Source organism: Thalassophryne amazonica, chromosome 15 (genome assembly GCF_902500255.1).
Source record: "Thalassophryne amazonica chromosome 15, fThaAma1.1, whole genome shotgun sequence".
NCBI lineage: Eukaryota > Metazoa > Chordata > Actinopteri > Batrachoidiformes > Batrachoididae > Thalassophryne > Thalassophryne amazonica.
Genome location: NC_047117.1, coordinates 69,265,533 through 69,289,404, shown reverse-complemented (window position 1 = coordinate 69,289,404; position 23,872 = coordinate 69,265,533). Strand labels below are relative to the sequence as shown.

General features: G+C 39.6%; 1 protein-coding gene across 1 annotated transcript in view; it reads left to right on the top strand.

The window, feature by feature from the left end:
- The window catches only part of si:dkey-92j12.5 (multiple PDZ domain protein), a 103,892-nt gene that overhangs the window by 7,230 nt on the left and 72,790 nt on the right, over positions 1-23,872 (top strand). The window contains exons 3-18 of the mRNA XM_034188677.1: positions 602-611; positions 1,622-1,822; positions 2,795-2,863; positions 2,958-3,080; positions 4,998-5,081; positions 5,228-5,335; positions 5,450-5,552; positions 5,699-5,790; positions 7,907-8,120; positions 9,621-9,689; positions 10,255-10,334; positions 10,447-10,593; positions 17,058-17,243; positions 17,360-17,521; positions 19,223-19,432; positions 22,358-22,534. Coding sequence (XP_034044568.1) covers positions 602-611; positions 1,622-1,822; positions 2,795-2,863; positions 2,958-3,080; positions 4,998-5,081; positions 5,228-5,335; positions 5,450-5,552; positions 5,699-5,790; positions 7,907-8,120; positions 9,621-9,689; positions 10,255-10,334; positions 10,447-10,593; positions 17,058-17,243; positions 17,360-17,521; positions 19,223-19,432; positions 22,358-22,534 — 2,035 coding nt within the window. The remainder of the gene's footprint in view (positions 1-601; positions 612-1,621; positions 1,823-2,794; positions 2,864-2,957; positions 3,081-4,997; positions 5,082-5,227; positions 5,336-5,449; positions 5,553-5,698; positions 5,791-7,906; positions 8,121-9,620; positions 9,690-10,254; positions 10,335-10,446; positions 10,594-17,057; positions 17,244-17,359; positions 17,522-19,222; positions 19,433-22,357; positions 22,535-23,872) is intronic.

Sequence of the window (23,872 nt, the reverse complement as noted above, 5' to 3'; positions counted from 1 at the left end):
TTGCACTGAAAGGCATGCGCCTTAACTTTCATTGTACTAGTTACAATGATAATAAAGAATCTGTAGCTGTATGTGCATGCAATTGTTATTGACACTATAGGACAGAAAAATAACATTGTGGTAGGGACAAAAAGTGCACTGAAAAAAGAACCAACTTTTAAAAAGTGTTACAATTGGTAAAACCTGTATGAATTAAGTTGTTTGAACTCAAACCTAAATTCAAACAACTTAATTCATTCAGGTTTTTCCAATTATAACACTTTTTAAGTTGGTTCAACTATTCTCTTTCTTCAGTGTGAGTAAAACAGCCTGCATTTGTTTAGAAATACAAATGAACTTTCTTCTGTTGATCCTTGGACTTTGAACCAACAAACGTGACCCCACAGTGACACTTTAGCAGAGTTACTTGTTTTGTTGTTGTTTTTGTTTGTTTGTTTGTTTTAACTTTAGTTTTCTTAGCCAATGAAATTGAGTAAGTCAGTGCTGGCTGTCTGGCTCTTTTTCCGTGCGAATGGAGGAGGCCGGTGGTCTGAATAGTTGCATCTGATGCAGATGGAAAAGCGTTATATAAATGCAGTCCATTTTAGCATTATAGAAACAGAAGCTATGATGTAATATGTTTTAGGTATCTATCTAAAGTTCACCCTGTTAGCTTACTACAGGAAGACAAAATCCGTACTCTACATGCTTTCTAATGGAAACCCCAAACTTAGATACTATCTGTTGATATCTATTAAAGAACCCATAAACTGAAGAACCATTAAAATAAAAGTGTAAATCACAAAAGTAAGCTAACTATAGCTAGATGAGCTACCGTTAATAAGCCAACCGTACCTTGTTAACCAGCAAAGCTAAACAAAAATGGCAACTGGCGTATAAAGTACAATAGCATCGCTTCACCCTACAATAATGGTATTAACAACAAATACATATAACAACAAATGCAAACAAAAGTGTATATTAACGTTAGCTTCCCAAACAGAACAGAACCGACTATATAGAGTCATATATATATATATATATATATATATATATATATATATATATATATATATATATATATATATATTACCTCTACAGCTTTTCCCTTGACCAGAGTGTACATGTACAGATGGTGATGATGAGTTTCAAAGGAATGGTTACTCTGCAAGAGAGTCTTGCACACTTCCACTGTGACCCATTAGTGATTTGAGAGCAATCCATTACAGTGTTTCTCCTCCTGTTTCTAGTTGTTGAAATGAAATCACATCTAGATTAGAAATAGACGTTTGCTGATCATCCCTTCGAGGAGGAAATCTAAAAGACAAAGAAGAGAATTGTGGTTTTGTAGCTCTTAATCTCAGATGCTTTGGTTGCTATCTTTTTTCTCCCGGTTCCATTTTTACACTTACCTACTTTCTCTCCCTCTATTTTTGTCAACTCCCTCCCGGCTACTTTTCTGAACATTTCTTGTCTCAGTCCCACAACTCTTTCCCTCTGTCTCCGTATCTGTTTTCTTCAATTAACATCTCCAATTTTTTTTAATCATTCCAATACCTTATCTCATTTTCTTACTTAAACATTTACCTCCATCCCTCCCTCCCTCCCTCGCCATCCTCTTGTCTCTGTCCCTCCTTCTCAGGGGAAGAAAGTTTCCAAATCCATGTCCATGAACTGCGGTCCATGTCAGGGCGTGAAGCCGCTGAGCCACAGTGAGTCCTACACGTGGGCAATGGAGAACCAAAGACCCAGGTCTCTTTGCAGAGACGGCAGTACCTCCTCTCTGAGCTCACAGGAGGTCTCTGACCTTTATCCAGACAATGGCATTTATGTTGAATCTCAGGTACTTAAAACATCCTCCCTACCTAGCTGACCTAATTAAACCTTACGTACCGACCCGGGCTTTGCGTTCTCAGGGTACAGGACTACTTTGTGTCCTTAGGGTGAATAAGAAGTCTGCGGGTCACAGAGCTTTCTCTTATGGTGCCCCTGTTCTCTCTGCATCAATAAAACAGTCGGATTCTGTGGAGACTTTCAAGTCCAGACTTAAGACGCACTTATTTTCCCTTTTGTATGTCTAGCATACTGGCATAGTATATTTCTATGGTTTTTACTCTTCTAATTCATTTTATTAGGAAACAGAGCGTGCCGCGGCCTAAACTTTACCCACATTCTTCTTTTAGTGAAGCTTAGGGCTAGTGGCCGGCGATCACCTTAATATTTCCTGTTTTTCTTGTTGTTTAATGCTGACAAATTATACTGTATTTCTTGTCTTTCTGATGCCTGATTCTGTTTCTTCTCTCTGTTTAAGGTGCAGCTCCATCCAGAGATGGGTGTGGTAATTGTGCTGGAGACCTCCTGTCCTGTGCACCAACAGCATTTCCTATATATTCATTTTGTGAATTGCTCTGTAATTTATGTCTGCAGCATGGCCCAAGCAGAGGGTCACCCCTTTGAGTCTGGTCTGCTCGAGGATTCTTCCTCAGAGGGAGTTTTTCCTTACCACTGCTGCTCTGGGGGTTAGTAAGGTTAGACCTTACTTGTGTGAAGCGCCTTGAGGCAACTCTGTTGTGATTTGGCGCTATATAAATGAAAATAAATTGAATTGAATTAAATTGAAGGTTTAGGAGGACGATGTATTACAGAGTACTTTAACCATGAAGCCCCTCAGTCCATGACCCAATTGAATTTAAATTTTTTTATTGAACTGTAACTTCATTCAAAATGTCATGCTTTACATTTTACAACTTACAGACTTTAAACCGCCAGTTATTTTAGATCTTCTTTTATTTTACACACGGCATTGCTTTTGTAGTACTGCACTCCGCCTCGTATCTCCAGGACAATGTCGATGGGGAGACACCTGTCTGCGATCGCTCATGAGGTACGGTGCCGTTTCAGTACATTCGTATAATTTGGTACGTTTGGAAACATTTTAACTTTGCCCTCTCTGTCTGCTCCACCATCCACCACATTAGAGGCGTCACATAGAGATGATCGAGCTGGCCAATGATGGTAAGGGGCTTGGTTTTGGCATCATTGGAGGGCGAAGTACAGGAGTCATCGTGAAGACGATCCTTCCAGGAGGAGCTGCTGGACGGGTAAATCCTCCTGTCTTAGCCACTCAATAAAATGTCCTGTTTAAAGCTGATGCAGCTCACAGTTCTGATGATTTTATTGCATCAGGAGCATTTGGTGGTTCTGTGTGATGCCGCATTCACCACCACTTTATTCCTTAACTCCTTGGGTGAATTCAGCCAACCAAATAATGCTTTGGTTCGCATGAGTTAATGCCACATATGTACTGCTGCATCCACCATACTGTGGAACTGTCCCGGGTGCTGGATGGCAACCACTCAGGCAGGCAGCCGGTCCATCTTCATCTCTGTAATGTAGCTGTCTATCTACTGCAATCACATGAAACGTTGGCATCCCCTTGGCCTTTTACAGCTGTTGTGGTCCTCCCAACTGAGGCACCTCCAAGCTGGAGAAACCCAAATGTGCTGTTTCTTAAATGTTTCCCATTTAAAGGTTTTTTTTTTTTAAAGGCAACTTTCTGTGTCTGTTACTTTAAATCATAATGAGCCATTTCTGGCTACGTTCCATCTCCATTTGGAGATGGGGCACCTTACTAGTGCTTTCTGTCTCACACTGTGTGGGCGTGTCACACAGTGTAGACCATCTTGGCTGGCTTGTCTAGATATGGACTTCCATAACATACCTCTGTTATGTTTAACAATGTCTGAACGAACCCAATATGCAGGCAGCAACATAATAGGAGGCAAGTTGCAAAACAAGGTGGTTTAACATTTCAGCACATGAAATACAGTCCAAACCAGTAATGTGAGTGCAACGTGGGAAAACAAAGTCCAAACCAAACACAAAACAATATCCAACAGGAAGGTATCACGGAACTGATCAAAACACAAGGACTAAACACAGCAGCTAAACGGGAGGTGACAAAGCAGTCTCAAGGTTCTCACAATCTACTCACAGGTGGAACCAACATGAAGAAAATGGCAAACTAAACAAGGAAAAGGTGCAGGTTAAATACACAAAAGAACTAACGGACAAATGAGCGACAGGTGTGTGAATAGGGCAGACAGGGTCGAAACACACGTGACAAACTGAACAACCAAAAGGTGTCTCAGAATTAAACAGACACCCTGGGGTAAGTACAAACAAAACATTCCAAAAATAAAACACAACCAAAGAAAGAGAAATCACAAAGCCAAAATTCAATCCCAATGCACACAAAGAAAAAAAACAAACTTGGAATACAAAAGTGAACAAAGTGTCAACCGGGAAACATCATGATTAACTGGGGAACAAATAATGAGGACATAAAAGACACAGATTAATCAAGCTACAGGGGGAACCATAACAAAAGCAAAAACCAAACCAAGGAAACACAAGCAGAAAACTAACATGAAACTCAAAAGGGAACTGACTGCAAACCAGTTAAACACAACATGATTGACAGGTGACAGACCTCAAGCATGACACACACGGATAACTGACATGGACCGGGGAGAAAACACAACAAAAACAACAAAGGCGCGTGGACAGAAGACAATGACAATTAACACATGAATGTAGACACAGAAACAGACATGAGACCGCTCATTGGGAACACAAACACAGGACAAAGACATGAATGGAGAACACATCACAGCGTCACAGATGTCTAAAATTAGTGATCTAAGGGTTAAACTTTGTTTAGAGCAGGGGCATTTCTAAATGTAGAAGCATAGATTTGTGGGACTTTATGCCATATGTAAAAAAAAAAATAGAATGTACCACATTAGCCCTCAACTTGCACGTCTGATAACAAACTGTACCTTTGAACTTCTGCCTCCAGATCAATAAGCTTCGATGGTAACATGGCACAAGTATATTCAGAAAAGTGTCAGTTGATCATTTTAAGTGTTTTTTGAACTGCAGCTTTGAACGAGAACAATTTTGAACAAACTGACCCTCCGAAATGTCAAAGATTCACTCAAAGTGTGTTAAAACAGGACAAGCGCCTGCGGAGCGGGGATCAGATCCTGCGCATTGGAGACACTGACCTGGTGGGCATGAACAGTGAGCAGGTGGCACAGGTGAAGTGTCATTCATAACAACTTCGAACAAGTTATTCTTGATATGTGATATTAAACAGCTACATGTGACCCATTTGTCATGTGCTTCTACAGTGTGCATTTTTCCATATTGCATTATTTGATTGTGATGTAATATACATGCCCAGGTGCTGCGAAATTCCGGCACTAAAGTCAAACTGCTCATTGCCAGGGATATGACAAGAGACAACCACCTTTTGTCTCCCATCCTCAGCCAGAACAGCTCAAACGGAAAGGTGCCTATGTCAAAAATATCAGTTGCCGCCAAATCCAAAGGTTTAATACGAACCGAATGGGTTATATCTATGAAAATGTGTATAAAACATTCTCTTGTTGTGTGTGTTTTCCAGCTCACTGACTTGGACGATGATTATGAGTTTCACGTGGAATTCACTAAAAACAGCCGCGGCCTTGGCTTCACCATCTCCAGTTATGTAGGTGATCTGAACTCAGGTAATAAAACCGTTTAGTCAGAAATGATGAAGTAATTGTTAATGCAGTTTGAATCAACTGAAGAACAAAAATATGATGAATAACTTATTGATGGGAGTATTTATGGTGTTTGAAGTTAGATTTTTTTCCCTGTGCTGATTCCTAAGTCTACAGTGCTGGCGTTATGGTGAAAAACATCGTAAAAGGAAGCACCGTAGATCAGGACAGTTGCATCCACAATGGAGACATCATCCTGTCTGTGAGTTTAACAAAAATGCAACTGATGCCGTTTTACAGAAAACTCAATAACACGACCTGCAGCACAGACTTATTAGTATGGTCATCTTAACATAACAGATTAACTGACATGTTTAACCAACTTAAAATTGTTGTTTGAATAAATTTATACTCTGAAGTTCACTGCACTTAAAACAAGCAGGGGTGGCCTTGGGGGCCACCAGACCTAGACTCCGGAAATGAAAGAAACTGAAACACATGTAACTTCAATCACACCTACACCTAATTTTCATTGTGCATGTGATGATAAGGTTTTACCTGCAACAAACCCAGACATGTCAAGCAGAGGGCAGTGTTCTGCAGGTGGCAGGCAGGTCTATGGAGCATTGCATGTGCACAACAAAGTTGTTTTTTGGATTAATCTGATGTGTCACAGTGAACAAATGTCATCAGTTTCTCTGCATTATATGAGCTTTTATTTAGATGAGTTGTTGTGGTAACAAACTGTAGGGGTGGACCCCTTCATTCGCTCACTGCATTTTACAAGATAAATACCGAATCTTTCCAAGGGTCCTATGTATCTTTCTCTCAAATCAAAGAATGAACAAACATTAAACTGTAAAGTATTTCCACTGTCACATATGCAGGACATGAATAGAATTGTTGGGCCAATCTAAATAAATTGCTTCAGGTGGTCACACTTCAATGACTTAAGTTGATCCAATTTAAGATAATTATTAGCATTTACACCAATTTACTAACATAAATGGGATCAAATTAATTAATTTGTCTATCACTTATGGACGAAATTTGTTTAGGTTGGCCCATCAATTCTTCTACAGGATAAATATTCCATCCTTTGTCATTGAAAAGCAGTGGTGGGCAAAGTTTCGCTAATCTGCTAACCGCTAAATATAAAAGCTAAAGTTTTCATTATCAGATCAGCTTTTCAGATAACTTTGAAAACCATCATCGGACCAATTATCTTCTGATAATTTTTAGACCGCTAACATATTTTTGGAGGCATGGTGAACAAAGTTTTATAGTTACAAACACTTATTAAGTTTAAAATCAGTTGAGTACTTACCTGTTAAATGTTTTGTAGTAAATGTGCAGTTCTACCTGCTGCAAACAGAGGAGAGCTGGCTCCAGAAGAAACTGCTCTATCCTCTGCAAGAAAAAAAGAACTGGTTACAGAAAGAAAGAAAGAAAGAAAGAAAGAAAGAAAGAAAGAAAGAAAGAAAGAAAAGCTCATTTCTTTTGACCACACTCGGATACGCAGGCAACATCACCCAAGTCATCCAGAGGCATACAGTTTTAACTTATGGTTAAAATTTTAATCAAACTAATTTTGAGCAAGTTATTTAAATTAACATCACGTCTGAAGTTTTATAAAGTGAAAATATCAGATATATGTTTTAGTTTTAATGTATTGCACTAATTTTGTAGGTTTTAGTGTGGACATGCTGTCTCCTGGTGCATTATATCAAAATATCAGTGTTAAGATGAAGACTTCAACATATTATGTGGATACAGTGAAGCCCTGTGAATACTTTCTGGATGCACTATATACTTACAAGAAAATTACCTTATGGCAAACAAACTTATTATTTTAAGTACATTGAACGTGAACTTGTTAGTTGGGCTCAATAGCAATTAAAATTTTGGGGAAAATAATTATTTTGAGCAAACTTTTTATGCTAATTTCAAAAAACTAAATTTTAATTTGAGTAAACACAAAAAGATTGTTCAGCTGGCTAATTAAATGTGTAAGATTCTCTGCTATTTTTACAGTATTTCCCCCAAAGACAAATACTTTGTTGTCTCATATTTTATTTTCTGATGAAAATGCTAAAAGCTGCACAGTTTGCAACTTTTAGTAGTTTCATACACACCAATTATCGTCTTTTTAGCTGATGAAGTGGGATTCTTGTAGATTTTTTCATTTTTTTTCTTTTTTTTTTACTTTTACTCATGTCTTGATTTATCATCTCTTGCTTCTATCGATATTTTCCATCTTGCATTTTTTTTTTTTTTTTGTGGATTTATGGCTATTGACCTGTTTTTAGTCTCTTATTTGCAATCTCTGTGGCCCGATCCTGCCTGCATGCACGCCCTCTGTCTGTCTTTTCTTGCAGGTGGATGGGGTGAGCCTGCAGGGCTGCAGCGAGCAGCGGGCCATGGAGGTGCTGACGAGGACGGGGCCACTGGTCAGACTGAAACTGCTGAGGAAAGCTGTTTATCAGAGTCACATCATGCCTCCGGTTCCCCCTCTCCAGCCCCTCCGGCACTCACACAGCATCCCTGAGGGCAATCCCTACAAAGTGGGCCTGAACAAAACACAGGAAACAGGTGCAGCCAGGGGCATAGCCAGGAAATTCACTTAAGAGGGGGACGGTGTTCAGTAGATGCCACCACTGAAACATTTCATTCCTTCTGACACAATGAATCATTTTCTGAAATAGTGGTTAGTAGACACGTTTTATTTAGTGTTCTGTATATTTTACAACAGTGAATCATTTTTGGAAGCAATCGTTTTATTTAGACTTTTGACTTTTTCAAAACAGTGTATCAGTGAATTAAGTTATTGTTTTGGCTCTTGGGTGTGTATTTCTCTTGAAAGTGACTTATCTTAGTGTGAAAGATGAGTACAAATACAGTATATATAACACACAAAACATTTCCAGAAAGAGATAAAAATATGAGTACATTATTTTGATGGTAAATTTTAAAGAAAAAAACATCAAGTTTAATACTAATCACAACAATAGCAATAATAATAATAATAATAATAATAATAATAATAATAATAATAATAACAATAATACAAACTGGAAAACATGGCTACAACGAAACTGGACTATTTTCTGAAGCAACACTAAGTATTATGAAAAATGAATCATTTTAGAAATGGTGTCAGTTACTGTTTTAATACATCATTTGAAGCAAATGTTTCATTTTGTGTTTCTAGTGTTTAAAGTTTAGATTTTAACTTGCAGTTTTCTTAAAAATGTACATGGGCAAGAGGAATACAACTGTTCAGGACACACATAACGTACTTTGAGGGGGGAAAAACAGAGAAAACATGGATGCTAAATTTGGGGTTCCAAAATTACAAAACTAAAAACTAACACAATTAAATAATCTAAAAAAAACAAAAAAAAAAAACAAGGAAATATCTACAATGAAAACTGTACTTTTTTAACACAATTGGTTCAAATAATGCTTAGAGTGTTCTGAAAGTATTAATCAGAACAAATGTTTCATTTAATTCTTGGATTTGCATTTTTGTAGAAGTGTTATGATATATTTTCAGGAAAAAAAAAATACAACTGCAAAATTTACAATGACAAATTATACTGTACCTAATTAAATTAAAATGACATGAACAACAGAAAATTCAAGATAAAAAAAATTAGCTATAACAAAAACAATAAATAATTTTCTTCAACAATTTTTGAAATAATTGTTTAATTTCCCAAATGTGTTTTGGGTGTTTTGAAAAGACAACAGTTTTCTGAACCAAATGATTTGTTGGGTTCAAAGATTAAAAAAATAGCTGTTTGTGACATCACTGTGTGGAATATTTTGGGAGGGGCTTCAATTTGAGATCCACCCCTTTCTCCCCATCTATGGGTACAGAACTCCAGATAAGCTCATTTCCCAAATTTATTATCAGGGAGGTGAGGTTTTTTGTGGAAGGAGCTAATTATAATTTGCAGTCAGTGCTTAAATACTAGAGGGGTCGTCATTGAACTGAACCAAGCTCAATATAAAATATGTTTGAATGGAGTGAAATTGTAACTGAATCATATTGCTATGTTGGTGTCTGTGTTTGTGTCCGTTGCGTAGGAATTTGCTCTCTTCGTGAAATCTCCAGGCGAGCTGCTTGCAGACGATTCCGACACGATTTCCAAAACGGTCAGTTGTCCGTTCTCGATAGCACTGCAGCGTTACCCTGAATATTGAGACTTTTTCTCTGAGATGGTGTTTGTAGCACATGAAACAGAGATGTGGCACCGAAGCACGGCCTTTGATGACAGTCTATTTATAGTGTGGTGCCATCGTGTGTATATGCAACTCATTCAGCTCATTTTAGATGATTTGTCTCTCATCCCGCCTGCACACACGGTCTTTATTTAGACGAGGATGTTTGTGCTTCATTAGAGACCGCGGTCAAATAAGACCTGATTCCTGTAAGGCTTTAATAGATGAATGAGGAAACAATTGTCTGCCAAGAAATTAGGAGATGGTGGGAGCAAATGTGCACCTGCCAGTAATGTGCGTGTATTTGTGTGGTTGTGTGTTGACATCCTGCTTTGCCACAAGGAGAACTACAACCTCTTCTCACTATAAAAAAAAAACAATGTATTCGTGATAGATCCTGGTCTTTATTGATTAGATCTTCGAGTGAAAGCACTAATGCCTGTGTGTCTATGGGAATGTTGCATTTTTGTGTGACCGTGTGTGTTTGTGCATTGTTCAGGAGTGAAACTGTCACCAGCTGAGGAGGAAGACCTGCGGAAGAGGTGGCAGCATGCAGTCGGACCACGATATGAAGTTATTGTACGTTGACCTGTAAATAGTTTTCCAAAAAAATTACGTTTCATAGGAAAAAGACAACTACCCATTGAGGATTAGAAAATATGCCTCTAACACTCACCATGTGCTCTCCTAGGTGTGTCAGCTGGAACGTTTCAGCCAGACAAGCGGTCTGGGCATCAGTCTGGAGGCTCGAGCAGGTCATCACTACCTGTGCTCTGTCTTACCTGAGGGGCCCGTCGGTCAGTGCGGCAAGATATTTGCTGGAGACCAGATAATGGAGGTGAGCTGGCAGATACTCAGCCAGTTTGTCTACAGCTCTCTGTGTAAACAGTGGGTTCTGTGAGTGGCTGATAATGTAGATCATGCATTTGATGATGATGAAGAAGTCCTACACAGGCCCCCAGGTCTATCGGTAACGGTGCTTATCTTGTTTAGTTCCTTGTAGACAAAGCTTTTCTGGGTGAAGAATGAAACATCTTGAAGGACCTAAATAAATCCAGTTGACCTGACTCAGCCTACTTGGATACCATGACCTGGAGGATTGATAATCTCCACCCTTATCTCCGGATTTGTAGTGTGAAGCAGATGAGAGTCTGTAATTTCCCCTGAATGGGATGCCAGTGCAACACAGGTTACTTTCCCAGTCAAGGCCAGTATTCATTTACAGATGCAGTGTCTTGTGCAAGGACACAGGCAGGTATGACTGAGAAACAAATCCATGTCTGCATATTGGTCACCCAATTCTTGTCCCACTGACCAACCTGCTCAATATAGTGTGTTCCATGGAGTATGCAATCTGGAACCAAATGTGACTGGAAGACCAGAACCCTACCCCAGAACTCTACCAGGTCAGCCAAAGGGGAATTCCCCATTGGCTGACGTGGTAGAGTTCTGGTCTTTATTTTGAGCAGTCCAGGGTTCGATCCCACTGCCATCCCGGCCGCAAAGGTCCTCCGGTCACATTTGGCATTGTTGGCAGGATGTGGGTTGTCACAGAACATGCTTAAATGCACCTGTGACTTCGGGACGAAGTCAGAAATGGTGGGGAGATATGTAGCAAGGTGAAATCCAGATTGAAAAGTTGTTCCCACTAGCTTGGCTAACGGGGAATTCCCCTTTGGCTGACCTGGTAGAGTTCTGGTCTTTAGTTTGAGCAGTCTGGGGTTTGATCCCACCGCCGTCCTGGCCAGAAAGGTCCTCTGGTCACACAAAGATATGAATATTGCATAATCTGCACTCAATACATGTATACGTGTAATAGTTCAACCCAGATGCCTTTGAGCCCAGAGAAACCTAGACAAAGTCAACATAAGGCTTGCTTTTTGCACAGACATTTACAACATTTGTGAATGTAATGCTGTCTTGTAGTGCCTGGAAAAGGTTTCATGAAGCAGTCCCTTGTCCATGTGGTTATATCAGCTATTGATGAATGATGCCTCTTTGAAACAATGCTGTCTGAGGGATTGAAGATCAAAGATGATCAGCTTCAGCTTGCACATTGTCCTCTGCATGTTGTTATTCCTCCAGATTGCTTGAATTGTTTGGAAGAAAAAGGGCTTTTATTGTCTTTGTATTGTAATACTTAGTCTGTGGGCCAGATAGATTGGTCACTACCACACAGAATGGCAACACCTATATTATGGCAATGTGGTCACCTTTCTATAGAGACTTGAATAAAGTATGATAGCCTCCCCAGAGTGGTAGCTGTAGCCAGTTAGCTCAGTGAAGGATTACACAGATTACACATTTGGAAATGCTCAAATAATAGAGAGGGATACCAGATGATTTGTGTGATCATGGAGAGTCCAAAAATGTATAGTTTGGACTGTCTATAATTGAATGTTATGGTGTTATGGGGTAAAAACACCAAAAATGGTGACAAAGGTCAATTTCAGTTTGTACAGGAGTCAAAAGCCTGTGTCAGAAGGACTTTAATCTTGCTCAAAGACAATTGCAAACCCAGACACTCCAATTCTTCACTCAACCTCTCAAGTGGTGCAATCAAAGTATCCAGTGATTCTCCAAAGATCACCTCACCGTTGGCAACATCAAGCGAACCAACAAAGGAACCTACTCAGCTGGTTTTCATAGCTCTTCCTAACACTCAGTCCATCCAAGACCAAAGGACCAAGAGATAAGAATTCTTGTCTCATAGTTGTTTGTTGTTGTGTTTGTTTTGATTTTTTTTTTCATGAGATACAATTTCTGGCTCAAACCTTTTGTAGATCCACCCTAAAATGTAATACTTTGTATTCCAGTGGTAAACCAACAAACAAGCAGTGGTAAAGAAAAAAAAAATCCTACTTTGTTTAGTCAGATCAGACTGAAAAACAGTCCTCGTTCCTCCGGCACAGTTCCAGAGAGGTTTACCATCCATACAGCATTTTATTTTTATCTCAGCCTCCCAGTATATTTTAATGCTTTTCAGCCAGTTATTTCCAGCTACAGCGCGCCACTGTTTGCTCTCCAGGCACCGAACAGTCAGGAGCTGGTGGGTGTGAGTTTGTGCGACTGTACTCGAAGCCCTCCTGCTCATTTGCTGGCCAAGTTCAGGCAATCGCACAAATCACTTGGCCTGACGAGCAGCCTGATGAACTCCTGGACAATCTGCAGGAGTGCGAGCGTGAAGTGCGGTAACGAATGCCAAGCAGCTTGCATCATTCCTGTCAAAGTGTGCGCCAAGGCCTTTCATCGCCTTTGAATGAGAACAGTGCAGAGACGCTGTTTTTCCATCTCTCTTCATCTCCCTCTCAGTTATCCTTGGTTTGCTGAGGCATTCTTGCTTGTAGCTCTATTTATTGTTTTTGGGATCGCATGTCCTGTGGCCGCTAATTGGCTCTCGAGAACAGAGATCCATGTATCTTGAAAAAGAGAGAGTCCACAGGAGTGCCGGTTTCAAGCGCTTGCAATCTTACACCCTGATAAATAGCTTATATGTGCCTTTTTTAAAGGGCAGATAATAAGCAGCTTTCAGCGCAAGCAGCTGTCGCCACAGTGCCACCACATCTAGGCTTTGGAAATGAGAGAAACTGACAAACGCATTCAGCTGAAGATAGATGTATTTTCAACCAAATCTGCTCCAAATTTCCATCATGCATGTGATGATAATATCCAGCAATCAGACAGGTATACAAAATATTACATAAGCAAAACAAACTTGCCTTATAGATGCATCAGAATTCATCAATTTTGAATGTTTTTCCCTCATAAGATGCCGTTGTTTTTTTCAATGCGGCAACACTTCTCAATATATTATCATATCGTATTAGCAAACAGAATGGACTCTATCTATCTAGATGAACAAAAATATAAATGCAACACTTTTGTTTTTGTTCCCATTTTTCTTGAGCTGAACTCAAAAATCTAAAACATTTTCTATCTACACAAATGACCTATTTCTAGATCCCTTGTTCATAAATCGGTCTAAATCTGTGTTAGTGAACACTTCTCCTTTTGCTGAGATAATTCATCCCACCTCACAGGTTTGGCATATCAAGATGCTGGTCAGACAGCATAATTAGTGCACAGGTGTGCCTTAGGCTGGCCACAGTAAAATGCCACTCTGAAATGTGCAGTTTTGCTTTATTGGGCGGGTCGGGGGGGGGTGAAAACCAGCCAGTATCGGGTGTGACCACCATTTGCCTCACGCAGTGCAACACATCTCCTTCGCATAGAGTTGATCAGCAGCCAGACTCCATCAAATGTGAGTATTTGCTCACTCAAGTCGGTTACAACCACAAAGTGCAGTCAGGTCGATCCCCCAATGAGGATGTTGAGCATGCAGGTGAGCTTCCCTGACACGGTTTCTGACAGTTTGTGCAGAAATTCTTTGGTTCTGCAAATCGATTGTTGCAGCAGCTCTACGGGTGGCTGGTCTCAGATGATCTTAGAGGTGAACATGCAAGATGTGGAGGTCCTGGTCTGGTGTGGTTACACGTGGTCTGCGATTGTGAGGCGGGGTGGTTGTACTGCCAAATTCTCTGAAACGCTTTTGGAGACAGCTTATGGTAGAGAAATTAACTTTCAATTCAAGGCCAACAGCTCTGGTAAACATTCCTGCAGTCAACATGCCATTTGCACACTTCCTCAAAACCTGCAACATCTGTGGCATTGTGCTGTGTGATAAAACTGAACATTTTAGAGCTGTGGTCGCCAAACTATTCCAGAAAGGGCTGAGAGGGTGCAGGTTTTCTTTGCAGCTACTGACTTCAGCAGGTGATTTCACTGATTAACATCATTTGGAGCAGGTGGGAAGAGTTCATCAGTGAAATCACCTGCTGGAGTCAGTGGCTGCAAAGAAAACCTGCACCCTCTCGGCCCTTTCTGGAATAGTTTGGAGACCACTGTTTTAGAGTGACCTTTTATTGTGGCCAGCCTAAGGCACACCTTTGCAATAATCATGGTGTCTAATCAGCATCTTGATATGCCACACCTGTGTGGTGGGATGGATTATCTCAGCAAAGGAGAAGTGCTCACTAACCCAGATTTAGACAGATTTGTGAACAATATTTGAGAGAAATAGGTCTTTTGTGCATATAGAAAATGTTTTAGACCTTTGAGTTCAGCTCATGAAAAATGGGAGCAAAAACAAAAGTGCTGCATTTATATTTTTGTTTAGTGTCCCTGCAGCTTCTGTCTAATCCCATTGTATTAGTAACATTAAGGATGAGTACTGGGTTTGGGCATTTGTATGTACTGTACAGTACATACTAGAAGTGAGAGGTGAGTCGTAAAGACATAATCCGAACATACTAGAGTGGTGGTATTTGTCCCGTCCTTTGACACATGTTTTTGCAGATGGCATATGTGTATATACCCACATATTGTGCAAAAATTTCCATTTTGAAACATTAAATTTGTTTAATGGCTCCTGATGTACAGTATATTTGTACAATGCCAAGGTTTAATAAATGAAAATGATACCCAAACACGGATACCATATATTTCCACTGTCTTCTTTGAATTTTCCTGGGAGGATTTTCTGTTACCAGGCTCCAGATGCATCAAACCATTGGATAGTGTAGTCCATTTGTAGATCATCCAGGTGGTGTTACTGATAAATGGCTCCGGAGTATTTGGATACCCTACGGATTTTATGTACTGCTTTTTGCCTACTATATAGTACACATATTCAGATGTAGCCTCAATCTATATCTCTGTATATCTCTATTGCTCTATCTCTATTTCTCTGTCTGTATATCTATCTCTCTATATTTATCTCTGGCTGCCCTGCATTTTACAGTGTGCATGACTGGGCTTTTCCAAAGACAATGAAAAGTGCTGCGAGTTGCTTTGTGTCATAAAACAGAATGTGAAGTTTTCACCCAAAAATATTCCACAGATACTGAGGTGATACATCCTTAAAAATATATAACTCTCGACATTAATGGTTGTGCAACTGTCGAGGACAAGTAAAAAATGTGATTGAACAACACAGATCACCTGTAATCTTCCCTGAATTGGACAAGTCCAATTTTTCTTTCTAGATTGGTCAAATTATTTATTTTTTTCATGTCCCGGCTGATCCGTTGTGAATGGAGCCTGTGAAAAACAGCCTTGTGTGTGGCTCTGAAGTGCAGCTTTTATGCGAAAGCTGTATTAATAGATCTGCTGTCCACCGTGTTGATGAATAGATGAAAGTTCTGATCAAATCCAATAAGAATCTGTTTGATAAAGGTATTTTTTTTATTAGTCAGTTGATTCACTTTTTTAAAAAAAAGTGTGCTTCTTTCCACTCGAGCGGATCAACACACTGCGCCGTGCATTTTTAAAAATACACAAACACTCTGTTTTGCTTTAAATAAACAATATGTCTGTTTAAGATCATCTGTCTCGCTGTTTGATTGCACAGAGTTGATAAGAACAGACAGTGAACGTTTTCTCTACAGCTGCACAAACACTGTGCAGGGCTCTGGTGCAGGGACGGATCCACAGCGGCGAGGGGTGGGAAAGCTCCCCCCAAATCCCTTAAAGTTCCACTGTTGTAGCCATTTTAAAGACATGTTTTACACATGAAGAGTTCACATGCAAAACCCAGTAAGTATTTTTTTTTTTTAATGGAGAAAAATGCAGTTGAAAATGGAGATTTAAAGGAAACCATATGCAGAAATGCACAGACTTTTAACAAAAAAAAAAAAAAAAAAAAATGAAAACAAGTTTGTTCAAATTCTTTCATATTTTGCACACTGATGGTCCCCTTGACAGCCAAGTACATGTTGGCCTCAACTAAAAATTTATGGATTTGGAGATACTGGGTTTTGCATCTGAACTCTTCACATAATAATAATAATAATAATAACAATAATAATAATAATAAGCCGATTCTAAAGTTATTATTTAATATTATTATTATTCATTATTATTGTCATTGTTGTTATTATTATAGTCTTGCTATTTGTAATATTTAATAAAAGTCATTTTGCCTCAAACCCAGTAGCTTCATATACTAAATACCATAAGTATGGGGTGTATTATTTAAAAAAAATATACATATAGAGGGGAAATCCTCATTGCCAAACCCGCTGATATAGAACACGTCAGGATGGCAATAGGACAAGCAGGTCTCTCATTCAAGTCCCTGAAAATGCTTAATGTATATGCGTGAATATAATAACAATAATAGTAACACATACATACATACAATAATGGCTATTATGCACAATATGATCTTCATGGTTATAAGTACAGTATATCTGCATTGGAATATATCTTTTAGAAATGTACAGTACGTGTCTTTTCTGGCAGGTGAATGGGATCCCTCTTGTTGGAGAGACGCATAAAGAGGTGGTCAACATTCTGAAGGAGCTGCCGATGTGCGTATGCCTGGTGTGCTCTCGAATCCTACCACCAACCCTCCTCGACAGCGATGAGGAAGACGGCGACGATGTCTGTCTCACTCTGAAAGAGCTGCTGGCTGAGTTCAATGACAAGGTGACGCTTTATGCAAAACTGTTAGAATTTCAACTCTTGTTTATTTCAAATCATTCTTAAAATGGCCAAGAGTGCCAATGACATGCCCTTCACATGTCCCATTTCTTTTGTCCCAGCTGGACCAGGGATGTGTCATTCCATGCCCTACGGCGGATGACATCACCAAGCGTGGCGTGCCCCCCATGTCACCTCCTTTGGCCATGTGGGAAAGAGAGGCTCAAGTGATCGAGCTGGAAAAAGGAGAATCAGGACTCGGCTTCAGTATCTTGGACTACCAGGTCAGATTCATACGCCTGAGCCGTCCTACAAATAGAACAGAGCGGAGTCGGCTGCACTCTAAGAATACTGGTGTTGGTGTTGAGTTAGTCAGGGTGAACAGTAAGAAAATGAATGATGAGGAAAAAAAACATGCCTAAGTAAAAAGAATGAACTGAAATAGGGATCTTTTCATCTTTGTCTTGATGCTTGTTTTGTTGTTGCTTTTCATGACATGTAGAGTGACCTTGAGTGTCCAGAAAGACACCCACAAAGAAAATGTATTATTATTATTATTATTATTATTATTATTATTATTATTATTATTATTATTATCATCATCATCATCTGAAAAAATACAGTTTACAGACCTGCTCAAAATTAATGACACCCTTGAATTTTAACTCCAGAATATATAATATGTTCAAAAATAAATGCAAAGGAATTGGTTCAATAATGACAATATTTAATAAAATATTCAAAGATACTAAACAACAACAACAGCAATAATAAAATCCTTCCTTTGTGGGGAAAGAATACAGACATATTGTACTGTTTTGCAGACTAATATATCCAAGTCTGAATATGTCTTGGATTTCACTGACATAAATTCAAACCATATTGTACTGTATGGTAAACCTGTCTGGAGTTGCAGGTTCTCAAAAGCTGAGTGAACCTGCAAGAAGACAACTTGTGAGGGAAGCCATCAAGACACCTGTGACAACTCTGCTGTGGATCTGACTGGACCCACTGTGTATGGTGCAGCTTTGGTCTGTTGCATCACCAATAACACAGTTTCATGTTGGGGAAACAAAGGAAGCCTGATATATGGAAAAAGAGAACTTTATTTAGAACTTTATTAATCCCTTGGAAAGACACCCTCAGGGAAATTGAGGTTCCAGCAGCATTGTATAGCAGCACACAGGGTATCAAAAGTGAAAGTAAAAAAGAAACACAGTTTGCAAATATAAATACAAGTACATAATATAAATACCAGACATACCGCTCACTACAAGTTTACTGGCTATTACTGTTCCTCTCGTTCCCATCCTCTGTCTTCCTGTTACTCCTCCCCCTGAGTGAGGAGTTGTACAGTCTGATGGTCTGAGGGACTGTTGGTCCTGTACTTGTGAAGGAGCAGTCTGTGGCTGAATAGGCTCCTCTGGTTGCTGATGACGGTGTGCAGAAGGTGACTGGCATCGTCCATAATGTCCAGCAGTTTGTTCAGTGTTCTCTTCTCTGCCACAGTCACCAGAGAGTCCAGCTTCATGCCAGTGTGTCCAGCCTGGATGTGTCCTTGGATGTCCTGCTCCCCAGCACACCACGGTGTAAAAGAGGACACTGACTACTACAGAGAACATCCACAGGAGTTACCTGTGGATGTTAAACAACCGCAACCTCCTCAGAAAGTACCGTCTGCTCTGTCTCTTCCTGTACAGGTGGTTGGTGTGGATTGTCCAGTCCAGTCTGATGATCTGAGCGTTTGTGTAGATTTTAATTTCTTAATTGATTGTTGCTGCTGTTCAGTAACTCTGGACCTTTTACCAGCTACTGTAATTATTCAAAATGGGCAATTTGTCAACATATTATAAATTGTCCACTTAAAATTCAGGGGTGCCACTAATTCTGACCAGAACTGGATGTGCCATAAAAGGCTGTTTATTTATTTGCTTGTTTGCTTATTTTTTTTCTGGATCCTTTCTATCCTTACCTTTTAAATGTAGGATCCAGAAGATGCCACTAAAACAGTTCTGGTAATTCGGTCCCTGGTGCCTGGAGGTGTCGCGGATCGAGATGGCCGTTTGCTTCCCGGTGATCGACTCATGTTTGTTAATGAAACCGACCTGGAAGGTTCCAGCCTGGACTATGCAGTCCATGTCCTAAAGTCCACTGGCTATGGTCCTGTATACATCGGTGTTGCCAAACCATTACCAGTAAGTTAAGAAACTCCTGTAGCCTTTTATTTTTCTTGCATATGAATTGATTTTAATGTTCATGAAGAAGTAATCTAAAAAGAAGAAGAAGAAAAAAGAGAACTTGGTTGTGAAAGATGGTCCTAGCTGGAACATGCTCATATGCACCCACAGGTTTAGTAAAGTCTAAACTGTTTCTCCTTTAAGGCATCAAAGGCTTTCAGTGTGCTCATATACTATTGATCGCCGGGTATCTTTGTGTCCCACAGACTGTGTGGGTGTGTTTCATCATGTAGACAAAATTCCACAGAGGATTTGCACTGATAACAAACGTCAAGAGGCCTGGACGGGCTTCCAGCATGTTGGGGAGGAAGCATTCTCTCACTGAGCGTTCTTACTTATATCAGTCAAACAGAACGGACGTTTCAGTCCGTATCTTTCCAAATCATTTACAAGGTAAAAATTGGAGTTTCGCCGTGCAGAATAAAAGCGGCCCAGTGTGATCACACTAGAATTTATAGTCAACGTTCTGTATTAAGTTAAGATTTCTTTGGCTGGGAATGTGTGTCATGTTCACCGCACCACAGAACCACCTTGGGTCTCCTGAATGGCAACCAATCAGGCAGTAGGGGTGTGCGATATGGACAAAAAAATTATTTCTTAGTGTTTTTTTGTGACTTTGACCAAAATAATTTGATGATATTCTTCAATGTGTTTGTAAAAGTTTTAGTACTAGTAATGACTTATTTTACTAATGACATTAACACACACAATGTTTAAGGACAACAGGTCTTATTTCATTAAAACTTAAAGCATTAAAGCAGTGGCAGTGCCAAGCGGGGGCTTAAGCCCACCCAATAATGAGCCAAGCCCCCTCAGCCCCCCCAATAATTCTGGCAATAACGTGAATAGTGACTGACATATTTGTGGATCTCAACTGCATTTTTGCACTGAGAATGGCTCAATATTGCATAACTGAGCAAAGTGATGAATGTGTGTGTTCAGTGATCCACCAATGCTGAATCACCCTTCACAAACAGAATTTCCAGTTTTGCAAATAAACATTTATTTGTAAAAACCCACACACGTTAGAAATCAGAAATTTGTGTTTGTGGATCACAAAACACATGTACAAATCTAAGGATATTTGTAAATCACCCTCTGTGCATTTGCACGTATTAATGAGACAAATTTAACTCCATACTCCAAAAATTTAGGTTTCCTAAATATTTATTATGACCACTCTTAAAACTTCAGTTATCTTTATTTATACCTATGTGCAAGTTTACTGAACTTGCAATCATTCTAAGTGATGTGTGTGTGCATTGATACCACATTTTAGAGGAGCACGGATGACTATAACATATACCTTGGTATTTATAAGGCAATTTACTATATATTGTTCATTTCAACGACATTTTGTGAAGCCCCTCCAACGTTTACCCCAGTCCCCCCTCAGCCCCCCCCAACAAAAATTTCCTGGCGCCGCCACTGCATTAAAGTAAAAGCAATAGAAAAAATAATAATCACAAATATTACTAAGATCAAAGTGAAGTTTGTGTGTGCAGGCACCTTAGCTGGTTTGGCTTTTCTTGGCCAGCGGAGCTCAAAGATTTTCATTTTCTTCGTATTTCTAAATTAACAGTTAAATGTTGAGCTGTTTTTAATTAAAGGAAACAGGTTTCTGACTTGGGCAGCACAGTGGCTTAGTGGTTAGCCCTGTTGCCTCATAGCAAGATGTTCATGGGTTCAATTCCCACCTGTGGCCTTTCTGTGTGGAGTTTGTATGTTCTCCCCGTGCTTGCGTGGGTTTCCTCCAGGTGCTCTTGGCTTCTTCTCACATCCAAAGACACCCAGCTTAGGTGAATTGGAAACTTTAAATTGTCCGTAGGTGTGCGTGCGCATGTGAATGTGTTTATTTGTCTACATGTGGCCCTGCGACAGACTGGCGTCCTGTCCAGGGTGCACACCACCTCAGACCCCGTGACTGCTGGGTTGGGCTTCAGCGCCCCTGTGACCCTTAACTGGTGTAAGCGGTGGAAGATGAGTGAGGTTTCTGACTTTTTTTTTTCTTTTTTTTTTAGCAACATCTGTCTTTTCAAGTCAAGCCACCTCCACTTCAGAGGTTGATCCCCTTCAAAGAATTAAATCTGAATTCTGAGGCTGGAGGTGTCGGCATGTTTCCTTTGCCCCTTGTTTTTTGTTTTGTTTTGTTTTTAAACGTCACTTATGCTAAGCGTTAAGCTGACCTGCGTTGTGGTGTCATTGCTAGTGAGAGATAATGTGACTGAATCTGCAGCTCTGTTGCAATGCTGCCAGATACAGCTGATGATTTCCAGTCCAAAAGACTTTTCAAAAATTGTCTGCCACCAGCAAAATAAAACTGAAAAATGCCCAATCTGGCAACGTTACTGTGCATATCTTCAAAACAACAATCTTCATATTGTCTTCCAGTTGGACAACTGGTCCATCTTGAGAAAAATGTCACAGCTTACACTCCCTCAAAATGCAAGTTGGTCTACATAAGTAATGGTCTTTGTGTTTATTTCAGGATGTTGACCAGCAACAGGCAACTAAAAAACTACTCTCCAAAATATGACCCCTTTACATATCTTCAAAATGAATGTTTCCAGACACACTTTTAGTATCAGTGTTTTCTTGAGTTTATTGGGCTTCTTTTCATTGTGGACTGTGGCTTAGTAACAAAGAGCAGAGAGTCCAGTTACAGACCATCTGAATTTTTAATGGAGCTGGGAGATGAACACAATACTCGACTGCACTATAGGTAGAGAGAGAGAAGTCTGCGGTGTCTAGTTTAATGTCACCTTCTTTCGCCTGTCTGCTTCCAGCTAAATTCCCTCACTTGTGCACGTACAATAGAACGCGGCAACTTTGTTCTCACCTGATTTTTACAGCAGTTTCATCTTTGGAATTGTGTATTCTCAGCTGGAGCTGTGCGGTGGTTTAACGCCCATCTCTGAGAGGAGCACGAGGGCGTCCTACGATGACAACACCAGTCAGTCTCAGATCAGCCTGCTAGCGGAAGCAGCGGAGGCTAACAGCGGCACCAATACTTGCAACTTTGAGGACAACAGTGTTGTCCAGCCGTGTTGCACTGCAGCGGTGAGCTACACAACACACGAACATCACTTTCTGTAAGTTAACGTTGTATATATATATATATATATATATATATATATATATATATATATATATATATATATATACCCCCCTGGATCTTCATCAAGGCTGATGCAAGCCATTTCCAGTGGGTGTTATAGGTTATGATGATATTTATTGTTGATTCTGCACAGAACTACTTCATTCATGGACAAAACTAGACAAAGAAACATATTTCTCATCCTCTGTCCTGTCAGTTTGAGCTCTTGAAGTCTGGGAGGCGCTACAGAGCTCCACTGTCCAAAGGTTCTTTTAAAAAATCTTTTATACCAAATGCCGTCACCATAATGAACTAAAAAAGTGACCACTCCACAAATAAAACATGAACTGCTTTACTTCTGTTTTATTTAATTTTATTAGATCTTATTTCACGTTTTATTCATTTTACTAGGTCTTATTCTACTACTTCATTTACTTCTATGTATTTTATGTATCTTATCTTTGTTTTATTCGTGTGTTTTTATGACTGTGTTTGTATTTTAGTGTTGTCTTTTTTTGTGTTGGTGAGCCAAAGACAATTTACCACATCGGTGGACAATAAAAAATTATTCTATTCTATTCTATTCTATTGTGCAGTGGTAGTGCCTGCATGAATATTGTTTTTGGTCCTGTGCGTCTGTCCATCCAAAATACCCCCCTGGATTTTCATCAAGGCTGTTGCAAGCCAGTACTACAACCCCTGGCAATAATTATGGAATCACTGGCCTCAGAGGATGTTCATTCAGTTGTTTAATTTTATAGAAAAAAAGCAGATCACAGACATGACACAAAACTAAAGTCATTTCAAATGGCAACTTTCTGGCTTTAAGAAACACTATAAGAAATTAAGAAAAAAAATTGTGGCAGTCAGTAACGGTTACTTTTTTAGACCAAGCAGAGGGAAAAAAATATGGACTTACTCAATTCTGAGGAATAAATTATGGAATCACCCTGTAAATTTTCATTCCCAAAACTAACACCTGCATCAAATCAGATCTGCTCGTTAGTCTGCATCTAAAAAGGAGTGATCACACCTTGGAGAGCTATTGCACCAAGTGGACTGACATGAATCATGGCTTCAACACGAGAGATGTCAGTTGAAACAAAGGAGAGGATTATCAAACTCTTAAAAGAGGGTAAATCATCACGCAATGTTGCAAAATATGTTGGTTGTTCACAGTCAGCTGTGTCTAAACTCTGGACCAAATACAAACAGCATGGGAAGGTTGTTAAAGGCAAACATACTGGTAGACCAAGGAAGACATCAAAGTGTCAAGACAGAAAACTTAAAGCAATATGTCT